Consider the following 23,386-nt stretch of genomic DNA (forward strand, 5'->3'; position numbering starts at 1 on the left):
TTTACAATCACAGGGCTGGGTTAAGGACATGAATATGCCTTGGTGGGGGAGGGGCACAGTGTAATCTATCAAAACAGGGACTGTCACTCCAGGAAGAACCAGGTATTTGAGGGGCTCTATAGCTTGAGTGCCATTGACGTCATAGTGTTCCTCGGAGCCCTGGTGTAGTTGCCTAGCCAGTATCCATTGCCACATCTTTTGAGAGGAGCAATTTATTTTTCTTTGGGGAAAATCCCATCATTTTCTGTCCATATGATTCAAGTGAAATTGAGCCAAGTACAGTCAATCAGAATACCCAATATCCTTGGGCCACAGTGACTGCTTCAGGAATGGACATCTGACCCAGTCTAGTTCAGTCAGAACCAGTGAGACTCAATCTCAGAATGTTTCCTGAAGCTATCAGGAAAGAGAAGCTCTCTTTCTCCACTAGATATGAAGCTAATTAAACAAAGCTTATAACTGTTGGAAGCTCTCTTCACCCTGAAACAAAACAAGCATTGAGGAAACAGAACCTAGAAAAAGGGAGATAAGCCCAAGGCCATTGTAGGAAGTGTCTGAGTCCCTGAACAAACTGTATCTAAATCTATCCCTCCCCACTTCCCTGAATTTTTTGGTTATGTTACTAGAGGAAAAATATCCCTTTTGTGCTTAAACAAATGAAAAAAGTGTCCTTATTTACATCACCTAAAAATCCATTACATGCAAAAGATTTGACATACAGTAAAGGAACAAATTTATATACAAACTTGCAAAGTTGATTTGTTAAAGGGATTAACTAAGTTAGTCAAGGAGCTTAGTTTATAAATTTTCATCTATTCATTTACTCACATGAAGTTTTAAAAACTTTGTGATTAAATGGTAATGAATGTTTAAAGTAGTTAATTGTTGTGTGAAGATACGCATCAGAAACCAGTGACACTCAATAAATGGTATATGGTGATAAGACATGTAATTTTTTAAATCTTGAGAAGTTTCCAGATACATCACTTATTTTTATTTTGTTCAGCACATTTTTAGGGAGAAAACCTAATGATATATATATAAGCTGATTATGGTGATTCCAGTAATTATTATAGACAGGTGTAATACACTGTATAACTCAAGTGACTGTGAATGAATGAGCTTCTTTCTTTCAAACAGTTCTCTAAGATTCATGCATGACCTCAATACTAGAAGGCCAGCTGGATTGACTATGCAGGCTTTGGCTTTGACTTCATTCTCACATTCATTGACAAAAAGTAATTTGGCCTCAGAGGCCATCTCCTCTATCAAGTGCTCAGAAAGACTGCCAAATGCAAAGTGAGCATAAGATTTTTTCCACTGGTACCATCCAAGAAAGTTTTAGATATTTTTTTTCTATGTAAGTTCACACTTGCCCCTCTTTTGCATAAGGCTATCTACCAACATGTATGACATCTGTTTAATGCATTTTTTAACCTTTATCTAGAATCTGTATTCAACTGAGAAATGTTGGTAGATGGCAGACTGATTCAATATCAGTGAAGCTGGCATTTCATTTGTAAAAAAGTAATATTAAAATAATTGGATGAATTCGGGAAATTATTTTATAAGTGAGAACTTAAAATAAACAGAGATAAGCTTGGGAAATATCTGACATTTGAGTTCTTTGTAAAGGGTCACTTAAATTGCCTTTTCTTGAATGTTTATAAAGATCAAGAAGGTGAAACTAAGATAATATAAACTAGTTTAGATCTTTTACTTAAATAACCATTTTATAATTATGTTAAAGAGCTCAAAAACATTCCTTTTCAGAATATCATAGTAACTACACTTTGTTAGGGCTTAACAGAATTAGAGTGATTTTCATTTTGAGTATTGATTGGACATATTTGTCTCCTTTGAACTGAGGTCTCCCTCGCCACCTTGAATACCATTTATTTATATCTATGAATAGACGTAAGTACGAATATACTCATGTGTGAATGCACAACCAAAGCAAGCATTGATATCTGTCTCTAAAGAGGCAATAAATGGATTCCCTGTAATTGTTCAGGATAAAACCATAGACCAGTGTATTTCCAGAGGCAAAACTGTTGTACCTACAAGATGACAAAAAAAAGAAACACTTTTGATGTTTTCTCTGTGGGCTTGTTTCTTAAAAATATTTGCAGTCTCTATCGGTACCATCTTACCAACTCCAAAGGAATTGGCCCGCCCCTTCCAGGATTCACCCTTGCAGAAAGAATCAGGCAGGTCAAGTGATTTGCTTTGGCCAATGAAATGTTAGTGGAATAATGGCATGGGTAATTTCTGAATTGCTTGGTTCTACCATCTCTATTTTATCTCTGTCATGGGACCAACGTATTCTAGACTAGGGTTGCTCTTTCATCCTGGATCCTAGAATTAAAAAGTACCTGGACCAGAGCTGAAGTCCAACTCAGTGGACACTAATATGAGCAAAAGTACATCTTTGTTTTTATAAGCCACTGACACTTTGAAGTTGTTTGTAAATGCAACACTATTTATTCTAAAGTCAGGATTCTTCAACCTTAACCCTATTGACATAGTGTGCTGTGTAATTCTTTGTATGGGGAGCTGCCCTGTACATTGTAGCATATATAGCAGCATCTCAACCTCTGCCCACTACATGCCAGTAGTACTGTCCCTTCCACACTCCAAGTTATGAAAACCAAAAATGTCTCCAGATATTACCAAATTCCCCAAGAAAGCTAAGTCACTACCAGTTGAAAACCACTACTCTAAGCTTAAATAATTTCTTTAAGTGGGAATTCCAAAGTCACCAGCATCCACATTATCTGGGAATATGGTAGAAATATAAATTATCATGTCCCTTTCTGGACCTACTGAATCAGCAGAGGTGAGGGTAGGGTCTAGCTATCTGTGTTTTATTTAATGAGACCTCAAAGTGTTTCTGATCTAATAAAGCTCAATAAAGTTTAAGAACTGCTAGTGTAAACTGACTGGTACATGCCCACCATTGTATGAAAAGGCATAATTATTGCTTTCCTTTATTGATGAGTAAGGCCAACTCTTTCAACATCTGTAGCGTTGTGTTTATAATATCTAAGGCTTTAGTGTATACTACCATATATCAATGTAACACATATTAAACACATTGAAGTTTTATAATGTCAACAAAGTTCACAATAGTGAATTTTGGCAATTCACTGCGTCATGATAATTCAAAATAAAGAAAAACAATCTTATGCTGAAGAATCCCAAGAAGGGAGACATTCTGGTGTCTTAAAATATATTTTACGAAATATGTTGTTAGAAACACAATTGTCAGTTTCCATGATTCAACGTTTGTATCTTTATTTAAAAGAACACAATTTATTTTGAAAGAGTGAAGAATTGAGTATCAGTCTCAGGCTGGTTTGTTTGTTGCAAAATTTTGTCACAAATAATTGCTATTCTTATGGTAAATCAATCTGATTCCTTTTAAATATTTGTAAAATGGATCTACATATGATCTGCCTTAAGCTAAACTTTGCAATTTAGCCTGTTATTATATAGAGATGTATAAGTTTTATATAAATTATAATGGAGATTCACAATATGAGGTGGAAAATAAAAATTAATTTTACTGCCTTAGCTCTGAAAATGATGTAGATTTATATATATATTTGAATGAAACAATCTGGTATTTCCGTAAATTTCTCCACTTCTCCCTTTTAAAAGTTTAACTATAATTCTCATCTCTTTAGCTGTCCATGTTGCATATTATCTCTACCATACCTAATATTTATTTTTAAAAAGTTTTCATAGTGTCAGAGTTTCAAGGTGGTGTGTTTAATCAGAAGAAATTTACCTTTTGGGTTTTCTGTTTTATCAAATATTTTAAAATTTAAAAGCTGATTATGCCACAATAGGCTTATGGAATAGATTTGGAAAAACCACTCAATTTCAAAAGACCTAGCATGAATTTTATGTGACAACATTATGTTTTACAAACTTGACCATAAACTTTCAATTATGTCTTTGATTCAAAATATGAGGGAAAATATTTTGTATTATAGTTTTTGCTGTGTTTTACAAGAAGGTAGGAAGAAATCTAAAATAAGATTTTACTAAATAGCTTCAGAAGGAAAAATCCTTTGGTTTATTCTTTAAAAGATAAGGACAAGTGTTTCTCTTAAAAGCATTATCTGCAAGCGGGTGGAGAGTGTCATGTTTCACTTTTTAGGTCCTTTACAATCTTCAATTTGAGTTTTGCTTTTACATCACAAATCCCAACATTTAGAAGGCAGATCTGCCTGCTTCAGCTGCCTGCAGCTATAGAGAATTAGTCTGTCATTCTCGGCATCTGTGCATGTGTGTGTGTCAGTGTGTCTGAGGCTTGGTGGCTGAGAGTGATTTAAGTATGCAAAGGGTTAATGGCATAGCATCTCATTCAGGCTTGGCTCTGAAACCTGTGGCATTCTAGGCTGCATAGTGGCTTCCGTGCCTCTGTTTTAATTTAGCAGGATGTTTGCTGCCATGGCAGCCAGCAGCATCCACTGCAGCAGTAAGGAAGAGCCATAGATCTGAGAATGCAGGTGGAATACTAAAACGCGAGAGGCTCGTGCAGGGCTGGGCGTCAGTGCTTAATTCTGCTCTTATTGGGCTCCGATGCGGAAGCTGTACTTGCTGCACTGTGTCAGCTCATCGAGAGTAAAGGGCTGCGGACCTAAATCAATCAAGGGCTGGTGAGAACAGAAGGGAAGAAAAGGGCGAGACATCACTCGTGTTTCAATACCTTGCATTTCGGAACACAGAAGCAGTAGAGGGAAATGTGGACCCATCGTCCTGCTGAGACATGCGATTGGATGAAGAAGGGAAAACGTAGTTGGCTGCCTGTGTTACTTTTCAGCTGGAGTAGAGTCTTTGGTGAACTCTTTTCTGCTTCAGATATATTCAAGAAAAATGTTTGTAAGTATGCTGATTAGGGAAATGATGTAGCAAGCTAAAGTGTGGGCTTATCAAGTGTATGTACTGTATCTGTGGAATTTTATGTAAATGTTTGAGCCGGGGCTTTTATTGAGCTGCATGTATTAATTAAAACCAAAAGGGCCAGTTGAGATCTCTGTGCAAGAAGACAAGATGAAGTCCAACTGAAAAGGTGAAGCCTCTAGAAGAACCATGCAGCGCCCTGCTGAACTCTCTGTGTTTAGGAGCAAAGAAATAAGGAGAAATGGAGCTTGCCTTCAGAAGCAAAAATCTCTGACCAATCTTTCCCTCACCAGTGAGGGAGAGAGGAGACCCACTGTGCGCATTTCCAACTGGTTTGGAAATGCTGCAAAGGTCAGCCAGAGAGAATCCAGCTATGCTGAGAGGCGCTCGCTATCCAGATTTCTCTCACGGTCTGTGCAGTCCCTCTACCACCCTGGCAGCTCAGGAGCCTGGAACCTCCTGCCCACTGGGGGCATCCAGTCAGGCAGTGAGGGTGTAGAGGACTGGTCAGCAAAAACAGACTTGGAAGGTGAGAGTGATGAAGATAGCAGGTCCGAAGATGAAAATGGCTCCTCCAAGCCAAGCAGCATCAGCAGAAGCTGGGCCGAAGAAGAGGGAGAAAGTTGTCTGCGAGAAGGGACTGCTCATCTAGACGAGGATGTTATCCTCACAATGCTGGGCGATCTGGAGCAGGCACTTTACACTGACTTCTTAGGTAAGTTGGGTTTAATCCTAAAATAAGTAGAGCATTTTAAGAAACTGCACATGTATCTTAACCTGATATCTTTCTTTGTGCAGGTTGGTCTTTTTAAACTATAGTTACTCAAAAAAATTTTTAATTTCTTCCTTCTTTAAATTGTGTTCCTAGTCAAGCTGAGCCTTTAAGAACCAGTTACAAAGTCTATTCGTTGAAAGTAAATAGTAGCGATCTGACATAGGTTTTATTGGCCTAGTGTCCTGTACATTGTAAACAATCATTAAAAATACATTTTAAGACACCAAACATTTCTTAACTTAATCATTAATGGGGCCTATTAATTTAACTTCCTTCAAGGTGACCTCACCAGAAATGTGGAATAGAGAATGAAGGGCCTTGTGAGTATATTTTCCATATAATTGAGTTTCTTCTGCAGCTTGGTGACATCTGAAGACATGGCCCATAGTTATACCTTAGTGATAAGGACAATGCATTCTAGTAACACTTTCAGAAAGGCAGGTGCCTCTCTGCCAGCTTTTCTCACTTCATTTTGTGTATGGTGTGTGTTTGATGAAAAAGTGCTCCTGAGTTTGTATCTTATAGCTAATCTACTATGTGGGTGTCTGTGAACTGTTTGCTTACTTTATACACTAGGCCTTTTCAATGACATGAGTTTCAGCAGTAACTTTTGACATAATCTTTCATAACTAAATTTGAAGATGTCTGAAGGAGCTTTGTGATTACATTTTAAAAGTCAACTCTGCAACCTGCTTAAACAGTTAAAATGAATACCATTTTAATTGTTATTTCAAAATGTAATTCTATGCCAAAATATAGTTACATGGTACAGTCCTTTCTTCCAAAATCCATAATTGGTAAAAAAAAAAAAAAATTGACCACATCATATTTTGTGTCAGTGTATATTTTCTTAAAGGATCCTATATAGGACCTCATCAATTCAAAATAATTAAATCTGGCTAGTGATGTCTTTGTTTCTAGTCATGCAATTGATGCTAAATACATAATTGTTTTTACTCTCTATGTAGACCCTCCTGTTACATGATGCTTTATGAGGTTTTCTGGAATCTTTTCATGAAACAGCTTTAGAAGAAGAAAGCTTAGAGGGACAGCAAAGGCAAATATTGCTCAATTTTTCATGTCAGTTTGGCTTTAAAAGAGTAATGTTTCCACAGTTGTTGGAATAGTAATTTCTGAATCTGAGTATACCAGGTGCTCAGCTATTGAAGATTTACTTCTTCTGCATTGTGTGATTTCTGTGATGAGATGCTTTTTTTTTTCATAAAAGAGGACAAAGACAGGAGAGAGAATCAGTATCCTTATGAGTCTTTTTTTGATCCTCTGAAACTGTAGTATCAAATAATATTCATCTTTTGCTTTTAAAATAGTAGCATTTATCTTGATCTAAGTACCTCTTATGTAAGCGTTTTCAAAGATATGAATAGAGTACAGTTCCCTGAGAGCATTTGTCAGTTGCTCTGTTAAATTATAGCATGCGGTGGGTGGATATATACATGACACACGCCTTTTTTGTGCACAAATAACTTGGAGCATTACTGTCAGACAGTAAGCTCTCAAAGAGGTCTCTGTATGCCATGTTTTTTTTTAAACTAAGCATCTGCTTTTTTGTAGTTTGTGTGATTGTTATTTTCTTTAAGGGGATTTTTTTTCTTTTTTCTTTTCCTTAAACCAGAATTCAAAAATGCAATTGAAAAAATAAGAGGATGAGTTTGTTCAAATAGCTCTGATATTAATAACATGACTTAGGACAATTTCCTAAAATGATGATAAATGTTAAGTTTGGTGAATATATCCAAGCCTACAGAATTACAGGATTCTTGCCACATGCTTGACTAGGTTCAGTTTCTGACTCAAAATGGCCTCTTCCAAGTTAGTTTTTAGTCAGGGTTCTTTGAGTCCAACTCTTTACTATGGGATATCCTAATAATTGAGACAGACTAGGGTCTATACTCTAACTGTGTTGGAGAGTGCTTAAAGGTTAACAATAAAACCGTTGGCCATATTTTGTTATTTTTGCCTAAAGCATCTGGATTAACCAGAGGAGCTGAAAATTTTTCATCCATATAACTGTTGAGATCATCCATAAAACTCAGTTATTTCTCAAATCAGGCATCTCTACCCTAGATAATAGCATTTATAATGTAGGTGACATAAGAGATAATTGTCAATGAATCAGATTCATACACATATAATTTGAATTCCTATTACAAGATGACAGTGCTGGCAGTACTAATTACAGTGTGTATGATTAGGACCTAAGAAGTAGGAGCTGGACCATTTAGATTAAATAGTACATCTGCCACTGAGTAATAATTCAGAAGCACCAAATTGAGCCTATTATTCTGTGCTCTACTCATAGAGAAGACCTTATAAGCAATGAGAAAGCAGTTTGTACCAATGTTAAAACCTCAAGTGAATTTCAGAATACACTGTTCTAGAAAATGTGTGAAAACCCCCACCATTATGTCTGACACAAGAAAAACTCCTTCAAGAATCATAGTGACTTTAAGATTATACAAGTGACAGGTGATATAACATTTGTGATTAAATATATTTTTCATGTGTGTTTTTCTGCTAAATTTCATTTGTTACTAAACATTTCATTTTATTTGTGCTTTTATATTTTGCCTTTCAATTGTGGGGTTTTATTCCCAAAAACTCCTCTCGACATCATTTGGGTACAAAATTGCAAGCTATTTCAGACTGTGCAATCCTTAGGGGATTTTTGTGCATTCCATTTTATCTTGCCTTATGTGGGTCTTTGAAAGCATTTACTGAAATAAATTTTGAGTTGGTTATTATCATTCACAATAAGTGTTGAAAGGGAAAGGCCCATTTGTCTGATTATCATGAGTGGTACACTGTCATGAGTGGATGTCACAATGAGGAAAGCCAAGGAAGGGAGGGAGGCTGGCTATGGCTCTAGAGCTTGAGAGAAGGTATGTAAACAAACAATGGATTCAACTGGAAGAATCCAAGGATCTAAGATGCTTGTAGGATTAAAAGAAGGGCATGTAAAAGGAGATGAAATTTAGTGAAACAACATCTGAAAAGATAATGTTCTTAAAGTTAATAGAAAGATACTGAAAATAATTCAAATATTACTATTATTGACACTATGCCAGTTGGCAAATGGTTGAAATACAGCAAGAGTAACACTAAAAATTTCTACCAGAGGGAACGGGGTCAGATATAGGAGAAATATATACTCTCGGAACCTGCATAAGGACAATGACTTGTAACCTTTCCTTCACCCCCAAAAGATCATCTCCATAATCTCCTCCTCTTTCCTTCTCATCTCTCTCTTACCATCCCTTAGGATCTAAGACATCTATACTAAAAGAAATTTTACATACTAAACAGTGGGTTTAGGGTTTCTCCAATTTTGTCTCTTTCAATATTTCCTTTGACAAAATGTGAATAAAATCTTTTCTTCACTTCTGCTTTGCCTTTGACTATAATGATATTCTTTTCCCTCCTTTCACTATTTTCCCTACAAACCTCTTCTTTACTTCAGAGTTCTACCAGATTATTTGGAAGGGAAAGGCAGACTTCTTTCTAGCCAATTCTCAAATGCATTGTGTTATATTTATTAATAGAAGGATAGACAGAAGTTCCAGGAGAATGTGGGGAGAGTATGAAGGATTATTAAAAGCTCTGAGATTTTAAAGAATGTTAATCTGTGATGGTAGGAGTTGTGTGACTTAAATTGCTGTAGGAAAAGTTTATGCTATTTCTAAGAGGGTACTATATGTAGTTTTCTATTTCTAAAACTATAACTTCCTTAGGGAAGTTTTTCCATATTTTTAAAGTTTGAAATAATAATGATCTTTCTAAGCATATTTTTATGGTTCAGATAATTTGTGAATTAAAAAGAAAAGATTGGCAGATTGGCAGCAGCATGGTGGTTGTTTTGGCAACCATCCAGGATTAGGATAAGTGAACAAAGTAGTAATGTTTAGCTGAAGAAAATAGCAGAGGGATTAGCACGTGTTGTCTTCCAATAATTTGTTGGCTGCCATGGTAAAAATGGTATAAAGTTGTTCAGTTCGTTTCAGAGGCCAAAACTAGGGGGTGCTAGATGTAACTAGGTAGAAGTTAAAGGGAGACATAATTGTAACTCACCCTGATGAATAGTTTTATGATTAGACCTTTCTAATATTGGGCGTCACCGTCCCTGTCCAGAGATGGGGTAGCCTTTCCAGTATTGGGATTTCAGGCAGAGGCAGGTAGACCTTTTCTCAGTGAGATGGTGATGAGTTCACTTACTGAAAGGTAAAACAATCACAAAAATCCCCACCAACTCTGTGATTATAAATGTTAAATGGACACATCTGTGTATTTTTAAAAATCTAATGCTAAGGAAGAAAATTAACAGATTGAATATCTACCTATATCCTTATAACAGGTTGTAGGTATATGATATAGGATGTACGATATATGATATATAATATATAGTGACTTGTCTTTATGATAATGTTCTGAGTGTAGTTTAATGTGTGTATTCTTTTCTCCCTTTCTTTTTCTTCCCCCTTTTCTTTTCCTTCCATCCCCTTTCCCTTTCCTTCTATTATCTTCCCTTCTTTTCTATTCCCTTCCCTTCCCTCTTTTCTCTCTTTCCTTTGTCACTCCTTTCTCCCTCCTACCCTCCCTCCCTTCCTCCAACCTTCCCTCCCTTTCTTCCTTCCTTCCTAAAACCTCTTATCACTGGGCATCCTTCTGAGCACCAAGTGAGCAGTATAAAAACTATGCCTCCCCTAATCTCTTCCCATGTTCTTATTATTCAGACTCACTAGTTTGCATTGGTTATTGACCCAGGAAGCAGTATTTGGACATAAACAAAATGGTTCCTGGTACTTCTACTCCAAAAGGACAGGTGGTGGTTGTAGAAGCCAGCATTGATCACCCTGGCAGAGCATTTTTATCATACACATTAGTCACATTTTGGGTTTAGATGTCTATGACTTTACTTGAACTCTAGTGTAGAAGTATGGAAATTTGGGTACCCTGTAGAAAATGGAGATATAATAAAAAATAAAGCCACCCAATAACGTGAATCTTAGTCCATGAGTCCAATGACACAAAACATTGAAAAAGCTGTTACTTCTATAAGAAATGGCCTCCATCTTATTCCCCAGAGTCCAAATGTAAACTGGCTACATAAGGCAACTTTATCTCAACTGTTCTCAGTGTTCTTAAAAATGGGTGATTATTGAGATAATCAGTATCCAAAATAATTTCAGATTTTTAAGTTCAGTAACATGGAATAATATACAGTGTATTTGTTACTGTCTCACTCTGCAATGATTAAGATCATAGTCCTATGAAGTATTAAATTTGTATTATCATCACTTTAAAATTATTCTTTGTGACATTATGTGTGTTTCTATTCACATTTTGTTTTTTGGAAGAAGAATTATAATTTTCAGATGATAACAGTTATTTGGAATTTCCTCTATCTTTTTACTTTTATGAAAATGAATTTATATTACCTATGTATACAATTATTCTGAGGACAATAATGACATTTAATAACAAATGTATTCTTTTGTTGATTTTTCTAGGTGAAGACCCTGAAGCAAGGAGAATGAGAACAGTTAAAAACATAGCTGATTTGAGGCAGAATTTAGAAGAGACTATGTCAAGTCTCCGTGGGACCCAGATAAGTCACAGGTTTTTCTCAGTTCTGCGTATCTTTGTACCAATTTAAAAAAAAAACACACAAAACTTGCAATAGAGAGCTTAATTTCTTATAATGATAAAGTATGACTTTCAGTATTCCTTCCTATTTTCTCACTTAAATTTTACATGACAATCAATTGCTGTCCTTAAACTGAATAGCACATAATTCTTAGCACATACCCAGTGATTTTTCTTCCTCCTGTCTGGCTCCTCTTTGATATAATTCCACATTCAAACTGAATTAGCTACTGCAACTACCACCACCACAATTAAGTGGATTTTTATGCCTGCCTTAGAGAACAGTGACAGAGGTTACCTTTCAGATGCATCTGGAGGGCCTGGTAGGGAGACTTTCAAACATAATTGTAGTTAGCTTCCTATAGTTCTGCAAAGGTCATGATGGTTTTAATTTAAGAGTTTGTTGAGACTGTGAAATAAATCTTGTTTTATCCAAAATGTAATGATAGCCTTTATTCTGGAAGCAAAACAAAAACTGACACATGCAAAACAGAAAAACACACAAAAAAACCTGAGGACAAATGTCCCTTCCCCCATTTTGTCATCTGCAGAGATAATTAGCATCTCAAAATGAGCATACAATTTGGTTTTCAGGAAAATGACATACTTCTAAGAACTGATTGTCAACTCTAGCCTTTCCTGTCTCCATGCATTCTTGGTCTATGCTCCCCAGTGAACTACAGAACAGTTATTTCCGTATTTTAATTGACAGCACTCTGGAGACAACATTTGATAGCACGGTGACAACAGAAGTGAATGGAAGGACCATATCCAGCTTGGCAAGTCGACCCACTCCCATGACTTGGAGGCTGGGCCAGGCTTGTCCTCGACTTCAGGCGGGAGATGCTCCCTCCCTGGGCGCTGGCTACCCTCGCAGCAGTACTGGTCGATTCATCCATACGGACCCCTCAAGGTTCATGTATACAACGCCCCTCCGCCGAGCTGCTGTCTCCCGGCTGGGGAACATGGCACAAATTGACATGAGTGAGAAAGCGAGCAGTGACCTGGATATGTCTTCTGAAGTTGATGTTGGTGGATATATGAGTGATGGGGATATCCTTGGGAAAAGTCTCAGGACTGATGACATCAATAGTGGGTAAGTGGCCCTTGTCTCCTTGGGTGAAAAGGAGAGTTTCATTCATTAGATTTATGAAGGGCATGTAGGTTAGCTCATGATGCCATTGGAGAAGGTGATATGCCAGGTTTTTTGGGGGTGAGGCCATCTTTTCTGCTCATTCGTTAAAAGTAAAATAACCAAAATTTGTATACATTATTTTCCTAATAAGTCATTAAGTTTTCCTATTGTTTGGAGAAAAGCTTGTATCCTGTGTTTTTCAGAGTGATTTTCAGATGATAATTAAATAACAGATTTTGTAGTGAATGATGTGGGACATAGACAGGAAGAGTTGCTGAGCACTTGATTTTTCTTTTGTGTCTCGCCAGAAGCTGCCTGTAACTGCTTTGAGGAATAAATATTTTCTAATATCCCTCAATTATGTACCTCTAATTTAACTTGAGGGAAAAATCATTTTGGAGTTGAATGTTTCAATCTATTTATTCTCTTTTGGTGTTATAAGACTTAAAAAAATCTTAGCCCCTGTTTTTCTTCTGTTTTCTATTATGCTACACTCTCAAAATAATTGTAATTGTAAAACTCTGATTTTAGCAATCTGGGATTTTTTTGCTGAATCGGAGGATGATCCCCAATGGAGGCAGTGAGATATCCATTAAAACTACTTCTGTTAAGAATTGTAATTGCCATCTTGGGTACTTCCTATTACCTATACACTTTTTTTTTTTTTTTTAAAGATTTATTTATTTATTTAATTTCCCCCCCTCCCCTGGTTGTCTCTTCTTGGTGTCTATTTGCTGCGTCTTGTTTCTTTGTCCGCTTCTGTTGTCGTCAGCGGCACGGGAAGTGTGGGCGGCGCCATTCCTCGGCAGGCTGCTCTTTCTTCTCACGCTGGGCGGCTTTCCTCACGGGCGCACTCCTTGCGCGTGGGGCTCCCCCACGCGGGGGACACCCTTGCGTGGCACGGCACTCCTTGCGCGCATCAGCGCTGCGCATGGCCAGCTCCACACGGGTCAAGGAGGCCCGGGGTTTGAACCGCGGACCTCCCATATGGTAGACGGACGCCCTAACCACCTATACACTTTTATAAAGTTCTTTAAAGATTCTATTTCATTTAACCACTTCACCCCCAATAACCATTATGAAGTGGGTATTTTTATATCTGTTTCACAGAAAAGGAAACTGAGGCTAGTAGGTCCCAATTGTATAAAGTTAAGGAAAGATCATACTTGCATTAGAACTCAGCTATGTCTGACTTTAAAACCTAAGCTGTGTAACACATGGATGTGCTTCCCAATTAACTTTACCTATAATTTTCATGTGGGTCTGGACTTTGACTTACTCCTTGTCCTCGTGCTTCTAATAGGACCAATGCAGAAAATTATTCTTCAATATGAGTTACTCTTTGTGATTTCATTCTTGAGAAGCTAGTGTTCAACAGTTGATTTTGTGAAAAGATCTAAAAAGTTTATAACCGCTTTTGATCCTGCTCTGATATCCTGGTATCTACTGGTTTATTCCCAGTATCCACCCTATCTGAGTTTCAGACAGATTTAGAACTAGGGCTAATTAGAAGAGGAAGAAATTGAGTTTTCACTGGAGTCTGTCTGGTTTCACTCCCTTTTTGTCATTTGCTATAATTGAGATCTTAACTTAACCAGACTTCTTTACTGTCAACTGTTTTAAGGATGTAATTAAAGAATTTCAAACAAGTTGTTACAAATGAAGGACGTAAACAACAAAATTGTTCTTAGCTCGATACCTGGCATCATATAAGTGCTCAGTAAATTTATTATCTTCATGACATTTATTGTCATTAATAATATTGATTTCTTCTGGGTTTTTTTGTTATCTGTATCATATTTGTATGTATCTCACATTACCTAAGAGGGAATATCCAGGAGTTCAGAGAATTCGATGGCAACAGAGGAATATCAAAGACACAAACTTTCTCTTCTCAGTCTTACCCCTCTTTCTTCTCCATTCTTGCCACTCTCCCTCCTCTATCTCTACCCCCTTTACTTTCACTATATCATTAAATGTGTTCATATATGTATGTCCATGTTTGATATTCACTCCTGGGAGGCATTTGGATAAAGGTTTAATTTTATACACAGTATTTATTCATTTATTTACACACACCTAGACGTGTGTAAGATGCATAGCTGGAGGGCAAAGGCATATCCAGGGAGCAGTTTAAATCAGAAATCATGAGTCATCCACAATGCAATATGTTAGTCATTTCAAAAGGTTCATGTAGATTAAATTGAGTTAAGAGTTCAGAATAAGGACAAAGCCCTAAGTCTTGGCATGAAAAAGGAAGGAAGGAATTTAAAAAAGGAAATATTTGACTTTGAGTTACGTTCCTTGATTTAAATATCCAGAGACAGGAGATATCATTTTAAAAAAGAGAAAATGTGTAATCAAAGTATAAATATTGTATAAGTAATTAACTAAACTTTACTAACACTTAATTTTCAAGATCAGAGGAGTAGTTGGATAAGATGACATTCATTGCTCTTCTCCTTAACTGAGATTCATGGAAGACAAATACAGACGGGGACTCTTGTTAGAGGCCTCATATTATTGTTAGAAGCTTAACTGAGGACCATATGCAGTGGAAAGCACTGTTACTTTAATTTAGAGATTGCCTACTAGTCAATGAGCTGGGCATGGTGATAGAGGCATTGGTGGGAATGAAATGAGGAAAATTAATTGATGTAAGAGGAAATGCAAAGGAAAAATGACGGACTACTCATGATGGTATAAGATAGGGAAAGCTTTCAGACAAGGTGCTCTAGATTGGGAAGTGGACTTGACCCAATGGATAGGGTGTCCACCTACCACATGGGAAGTCTGCAGTTTAAACCCTGGGCCTCCTTGACCCATGTGGAGCTGGCCATGCACAGTGCTGATGCGTGCAAGGAGTGCCCTGCCATGAAGGGGTGCCCCCCACATAGGGGAGCCCCATGCACAAGGAGTGTACCCCGTAAGGAGAGCCGCCCAGCACAAAAGAAAGTGCAGCCTGTCCAAGAATGGCACCGCACACACGGAGAGCTGACACAACAAGATGATGCAACAAAAAGAAACAGAGATTCCCAGTGTGGCTGATAAGGATAGAAACAGTCACAGAAGAACACGCAGTGAATGGACACAGACAGCAGACAACTGGGTGGGGGCGGGGAGGGGCGGGGGTGCTCTAGATTATAAAACCAAGACCAAGATAATTATGATACTGTCAGAGAAAATAGGCAGGGAGAACTGATTTGTTTGGTGAGAAGGCAGAGGGGAGTTAAGTGTAGAGTGAGAACTGTGAAATTTGAGACAGTATAATAAAAATACTTGTTAAAAAAGCAAAAATAGTGCCTTAGGTAGAGATATAATGTAGACATTCATCTCAAATGGGAGAGAGCAAAATTGTAGAAGGCATGAGGTCTCATGGCAAAAAATGTAGAGAAACTGGGATTATGAGCTAAATCATATATGTACATAATAAAATATATGTATTTATTAAGTTCATCTTATGTGTCAGTCAACATTCTGAGCACTGGGGGTGTAGTGGTAAACAATATAGACAAAGTATCTGCCCACCTGTGACTTACATGCTAGGAGTTTTCATATTTTTAGTGATCACTTAATAATGAATGAAAATATACACATCTATATAAATATACTTAAATAGTTTTTTAAGGCAATGTTTTTTAGCAACTGAGAATTCTGTATGTAGTAATACATTTTATAAGCATATACCTACTCTCAGAAGCATTTTATATTTTCTAGCACTATAGTTGTATTAGTTAACACTCAATTATGTAACAGATAAATATTAAAATCTCAGTAGCTTATCAAAGAAGTGCATTTCTCACTTTCATAAAATCCTCACTGGTGTTTCTGATCTTCAGTTTGGTAATGGACATGATGCAGTCTAAGACAGATGGTCATTTAGCTGTCATCCAGCCTAGCTTGCAATGTCTTCTTGGGCAGTGACATTCAACAGGCAGATGGAAAAAGAGAGAAAGAACCATCATGTAAGACTGTTCTGCATGTACCAGGCATGTCACTGAGATTCAGATTCCCTTATGAAGAACAGCCGCATGGACACTAAGAAAGGCCAGGAAATAATGTTTAGCTGTGTGCTCAAAAGGAGGAGAAAATTGGATTGACAAGAAGCTCCCTAGTTTCTGCTGAACTCGCTAGTGGAAAAAAAGTTATATCTTTTGTCATTCTATTTATTTCATGCCTCATTGCAAGCTGATTTGAACTCTGATCTCCTCCATTTTTGTTCCTTTTATCAGTCTTTCAAAGGAGTTCTTGGGTCAAATGACTCTCTTAAAATATGCATCAATAGTCTGTATGGTTCACCAACAAAATTATCCGTATTCAGTCTTCAAAGTGGAAGGAAAAAAAAAAAAAACTAAGAAAATTCTTTACAAAAAGTTCCTTTGGTGATAGTGACCTGCTTAAACCTATAAATTTTCCATATCCTATGGTAGAATACAGGACATTGAATTTTAAATAATGTCTTCGAGTTCTGTTTCCTGTGTGCAGGAAGATGAAGCAAGGCAGCAGAGGATGTGGGTATCTCAGTTCCAGGGTAGTTGGGGATATTGTGTGGCTGATCCCTAGGAGGATGTGCTGCTCAAATTCACTGCTCACCAGCCAGTGCACCCAGTATGTCCCTGTTGGCATTATAGGAGGAAGCCCAACGTTTCAGCCTAGGGTTAAAATAGGGGAAGATAAGAGGACTAGAGACATCCCAGGAGGATTTTAATTTGATGGTGTTTTCTTTAAATAAGAAAAAAAGGGTAAATAAATGTCTGCATTACAGCTCAAGAAAAATTGAAACGCAAAGCTGGCTTTCTTTTCCCAATTTCTAAAAGTTCGTTTTGCAGATTAAAGGGAAAAATACTCAAAGCTCTAGTAATTGATGAAGGTGTTTAAGATTATTTTTGGTTGTAAAAGGGGATGATGTTTCATTTTTTCTGTACTATATGTAGAACTTATAAAATTAGTTAATAGGCATTTTGAGAATTCAAAAATTCGTGAAGCTCAAAAAGGCTTATTACTTTATTCTCTTTTTTGAATTACTTTAAACACTTGGGGATGTGAATCTGTCAGTAATTAGGAATTAGTCAGAGAAAGTCCTCTTATAATAAGTTTTGAAAAGGTCTCTTAAGGAAACAAAAAAAAATTGGGAAGAAAGTAATGTATTTTAACTGAGTGGAACTTGAAGTTATCTGCAGGTATCACAATGATAGTTTGGCAAAGAATATACCTAAATCTCCACTTTAAGTCACATAACCAAATCACAGAGTAATTTTTAAAATCTGAAATGAAACAATGAAATAAAGGGAAATACTTTACTCCCATTTTGGCTTGATCATTCTTCCATTCTCCTTTAGTAAAATTTGTGATGCCTAAAAATATGTAATAGTGGAAAGGGAAGGTGGCCTAAACTGGGTGAAAAGATTTCTTTTGTGAACCACAGAGAGTCTTCATCTTAATGTTTCTACTAATTTCATATTAAGATATGAGAGTAATTTTTAATAAATGTAAAAATTTTGATGGTATAACAGCTGATAATATTGGCCAACATATAATATAGCATTTACTATGTGCTAGGCAATGTTCTAAGCATTTTATATATGTCATTTACATCTCACTACAACCCTAAGAAGTAAGTGTATTATTACTCTCCATTTTACAAATGGAGCTTGTGTAAGGGACTTGCTCAAGTCCACACCTCCAGTAATTAGCAGCACTGAGAACTGAACCTAAGCAACCTGGCTCTAGTCAGTATCCTTAACCATCATGGCAGAGTGATCTATGAGGTTGTCTACATGTCTGTACATACACATTTCAATCGTAGGAGCTTGATTTTTTTTTTTTTTTCAAAAAAGGATAACCAAATTTCATAGCAGCCATTCATTACTAGTATAGATTTCTTAGCTGGCACATTTGATCTAGGGTCTCACTATTATTTCTCTGTGCTCATCTAAAAAAAGATGCAAAAAGGGGTGTTTTTTGAGGGGGGAAAATAACAAAACGTTTAAATGCTCCGTGGGTGAATGTGGTTAAAAATGAGCTCATAGTCAAAAACAGCAGTTGTGTTATATTGAATATACAAACAGAGACTTCTGGAAACATGGCAAATATGGTGGAGCATAGGTTTGAATCTTCTCAAATCCCTACTTAAAAACAGCAGCAGAGTAACTATGTAACAAAACCAGAAACCCATGACCATTATTTACAGAAATGGTGGTGACAAGATATCCTCTCAAACCCCAAGGAACTGGGCACAGACCATCAGCAGCCAAATGACTTGCATGCTATCACCATCTGTGTGAGAAGAAACAGAAACAAAGGGCATCGGATGATGCTAAGAAAATCACAAAATAGCCAATAGAAATTGACTAGAAAACGAACAGTACTGAGCTGCAAATAGCAGCTGACGCTGCTGGACTCATCACTGAGTATAAAGGTCAGGGATGAAGGGACTGGAGGAGTCTAGCCCCTATAAACTTGATAAACCTACCAGCCACAGCTCCCTTTCAGGATGGAGCCCCACATGAAGTTAATATTGTGGGAGTGAAATCAATTGAACAAGATCATGGCAATAGAAATAAAGATAGACAAGTTCTAGATAAAGATGGAGGAGGGGAACAAGCACGAAAATTTTAAAGAACAAGTCTTCATGTTTTCATACATTACACAAAAATAACGAAGACAGTGCTATTTGAAAGTAAGTAGGAAAGCTATCTAAATCAAGCTTCTTTCTAATCATTCAGGAAAAATTAATTTCATATAGAAATGAGAAAGAGAAAAGTATCCAGACAAAATCCCATGCAAGCCACAAACATGGAACACATATTACTGAAAAAGGATTAGTATCGGTGAAGAAGAAAAAGCAGACAAGCAAACATTTTTCTATTTTCCAAAAGTATAATGAGCAAAAGGCCGAAGCAGATATTTCACAGACAAACAGAAATATCCTATAAAAATTTAAAATATGATCAACCTGCTTGGTAATCAGGGACTTGTAAATTAAAGTCAAATTAGGTGTCATTTCATATCCATCATTTTATCAAAAAATACCAAATATTGGCAAGGTTATGGAATAATCAGACTTCTCATTCATAGAAGTTTAAATTGATATAGCCATTTTGAAAACTATTTGGCAATGATTAGTAAAAGAATATATGTATCTCTTATGACCCAGTTATTCTTATCTTAGAAATAGGTCACAGAGAAGCTCACACCTGTCAGCACAAGAAAATATGGATATAAATAAATGTTCATAGCAGCCTTGTTTGTAACAGCAAGAGGACTAAAATCAGGTCACATGTGCAAAGTACTTAAATGAATAAATTCTGCATTCATAAAATGGAGCTACAGAGCTGTAAAATGAATAATACAACTACCTATATCAAGATGGATGATGTACAAAAATATAATTTTGCATGAAAGAAGGAAGCCCCAAAAGAATACATGTAGTGTGATTCTATTTATATAAAGTTCAAAATCATGTTAAACAACATATTTTTAGTAGTATGTAACTATGTGGTAAAACTATAAAGAAAAGGTAAGGAATGATTAACAAAATCCCTGGAACATTGGATACATCTGGAAGGAAAGGATAGGTGTGTGATTGGTAAGAGCTCAGAGGGAACATTGAAGGTACTGGAAATGCTCTAATTCTGAAGCTGGATAATGTACACATGAAAGTTTCATATTAACTTTATTATTTACTATGTACTTTTATACTTTATATGTTTTTGCATACATATAACATATGTCCTTATAAAGCTTAAAAAACATGGATTGTTATGATGTTAAGTTGTATATCATTTAGATGATTGAGAAAATAGGATTGAGCATTTAAAAAACATTCTTACAATTTTTCCCTCTTTCAGTGAATTCCAGAAATAACTAGAGCCTAGTGATAACAGATTCACAGATTCGAACAGATTAGAGTGAAGAAGAAGAGTCGTACATCGAGATTGGTTGGTGTGTTCCCTGTAACTGTATCAGCATATACAAAGGAAGCATGACCATTAGAAGTGAAGATAATCCATCATCACTTCTACTCTGTATCTGTATTCCTAAATCTATGTTTAAGAAGCAGTCCTCTCTTACTCTAGCCTCCTCTTAAATTCACTTTGGCTGATACTTTTGAAGATTAGACATAACATTATTAGGAAAACTTTTTAAAATTTTTCACATTATTCTTTTGAAATTATCCCCTAATATTTATAACATCCAGATTATAGCATATTTTTCTAGATAAATTATGAAATTCATGTTCTTTTCCATTTTTATTCCTTCAGAAGGAATGAAAAGAAGGAAGAAATTTCAAGGAAAAAAATTTTAAACAGGAATTTGTCATACTCATGTGATGCCTGTAAATTATTTTTCAGTTAACAAATGCATGGCTCTATCATTAAAATGCCATACTAACACTTAAACAAGTATAGGTAAGTAAACAGAAGAATGATACACTCAAGATTTGGGGTCTACTTAACACTTAGTGGTTGTAAACTTATTTGATTTAACCTGAAAAATTTAGAGGCCCAAGAATATACTTTGACATACTTCCTGAAAAAACAATATATATATATATTTAAAAACTTCATTGAAATTCAATGAAGTTTTTAAATGTATAGGTTTTTTTTTTTTGCCCCCTCTTCAAATTAATTTTCAAAGCAGTTAACCTTTTGCTGCTGGTTTTCTCTAGGTTCTTGGCTATGTTACAAAAAAGAATTTAAGAATATGCTGGTTTAGTTAGGCTAATAGTTTATTAAGAAAATGGGAGAAGAGAAATAAATTAACAGATTATGGGTCCCAGTATACTTGTGGGCTGCTCTAGGCAGAGAGAGAGAAAGGGTAAAAAGGGCTGATTTACAGATTACAAATCCCTTTACAGATTACAAATCTCCATTACAAACTACAAATTCTCATTACAGATTACAAGTCCCCAGATGTACTTGCATGCTGGTCCAGGCAAAGCAAGAAAGGGCAAAAAACAGGGCCAAAAAAGGGTCAATTTAACTTCTGTGCTTGCTTTTTAAATATTAATTACCACTCCTCTTGTTAATGTTTAGGGGAGGAGTCCCAGCTTTTTGCAGTTTTGATTGGTTATCCCACCTGTCAATTCCCTTGGGGGGCCCAATGGTAAGGTCCACTTGATCCCATACAAAATCCCATTCCAAATGGGGAATTCTCATGAGGTTCTTCCCCATTTTATGGGGTCTTTCCCTCAAAAATGATTCCGATAGTCACGTGCTTCACAGACATATTTTTATGCCAGGTCCCAGATTTGTCTTTTCCTTCCCTAAACTAGCCTGCTTTACTTTGTCTCTAGAATTTACTTTTGTCAACATAATTAAAAGATTACTTTGTTTCTAATATTAGCAGTGATCTTCAATCCTAACTCTTGTTCAGAGGCGATCACCTTTATGGGCAAAGTTGCTAAGACCGCCCATGATGTTTTCTTCCTACAATATCACAGCCTTCTGAATTCAGCTAAACAAATATTTAGCTTATTTATTGATTCCAAACTAGATAGAAAGTACCTTGCTAAATATTTTTATAGATACACAGATGAATAAAACAGATCATTAAGATGTGTAACATTAAAGTAGACATTGTTTTATCTTCCTCCAGAGATTAGATTTAGGATTATAGATGTTAATAGCTTTTTTATAATAAAGGAGTATTTCACTTATCCAGAGAGATTTCTCCCACCCTCAACCTTTTTAAACACAATTTCAAAAGCAGAAGTGAATTAGGAAAATATTTGCCACTACACTCTTACCTTACCAGGAATTCATAGGCACCACCTCAGGAAGAGACAATTAAAAGCTTTGAGATACACTGGCAGAGAACTGTGTAGAAAATAAGATAAGAAATTGAAGTAAGATTAAACACTAAAACACTGTCAACATTAAGAAGTGGCAGCTGACAAAAAGTAGGGAGGACAAATAGCCCTTACTCTTCAGTTCCCCATTAAACATCACAAGAATTGATGATCATAACCAGGAATTAGCCATCCAAAGAAAAAGTTAAATTAAAATAATGTTCCCTGTTTAAAAAGACAGGTGGGGAAGCAAATGTGGCTCAAGCAATTGGGCTCCCATCTACCATATGGGAGGTCCAGGGTCGGATTCCCAGGGCCTCCTGGTGAAGGCAAGTTGGCCCGCATGTTGAGCTGGCCCACACAGAAGTGCTGGTCCTCACAACAAGCTCGCCTGAGTGGAGAGCTGGTGCAGCAAGAAGAGACACAGAGTAAAGACAAGAGACACAGCAGGCCAGGGAGCTGAGTTGGCACAAGAGAGTGAGTACCTCTCTCCCACTCTGGAAGGTCCCAGGGTCAGTTCCCAGTGCCACCTAAAGAGAAGACAAGAAGACACAGAAGAACGAAGAACACACGTCAAGGGACACACAGAGCAGACAATGGGGAGAGGATGGGGGGGAGGGGAGAGAATAAGTAAATAAATCTTAAAAAAAAAAAAGGCATGTAAATGTTCAATATATTTTAGAGCCAATGTCCTATTTTTTTATTTTATTTTAGTGGGATTAAATTATTCAGCTATCAAGATATCAGGAAAATTAACCATTTAGAACATCTTATAAGAATAATGGGGAAACGGACTTTGGCCCAGTGGTTAGGGCGTCCGTCTACCACGTGGGAGGTCCGCAGTTCAAGCCCCGGGCCTCCTTGACCCGTGTGGAGCTGGCCCATGCGCAGTGCTGATGCGCGCAAGGAGTGCCGTGCTACACAGGGGTGTCCCCGCGTAGGGGAGCCCCACGCGCAAGGAGTGCACCCATAAGGAGAGCCGCCCAGCGCGAAGGAGGGAGCAGCCTGCGGAGGAATGGCACCGCCCACACTTTCCGTGCTGCTGACGACAACAGAAGCGGACAAAGAAACCAGACGCAGCAAAAAGACACAGAAAACAGACAACCGG

The 23,386-nt window shown here is 36.9% G+C and overlaps 1 protein-coding gene across 6 annotated transcripts in view; it reads left to right on the plus strand.

The window, feature by feature from the left end:
• The window catches only part of NAV3 (neuron navigator 3), an 894,692-nt gene that overhangs the window by 727,585 nt on the left and 143,721 nt on the right, over positions 1-23,386 (plus strand). For all 6 annotated transcript variants that reach the window (XM_071218968.1, XM_071218967.1, XM_058308465.2 and 3 more), the window contains 2 exons: positions 11,215-11,323; positions 12,063-12,446. In XM_071218968.1, coding sequence (XP_071075069.1) covers positions 11,215-11,323; positions 12,063-12,446 — 493 coding nt within the window. The remainder of the gene's footprint in view (positions 1-11,214; positions 11,324-12,062; positions 12,447-23,386) is intronic.

Source organism: Dasypus novemcinctus, chromosome 12, assembly GCF_030445035.2.
Source record: "Dasypus novemcinctus isolate mDasNov1 chromosome 12, mDasNov1.1.hap2, whole genome shotgun sequence".
NCBI classification, from domain to species: domain Eukaryota; kingdom Metazoa; phylum Chordata; class Mammalia; order Cingulata; family Dasypodidae; genus Dasypus; species Dasypus novemcinctus.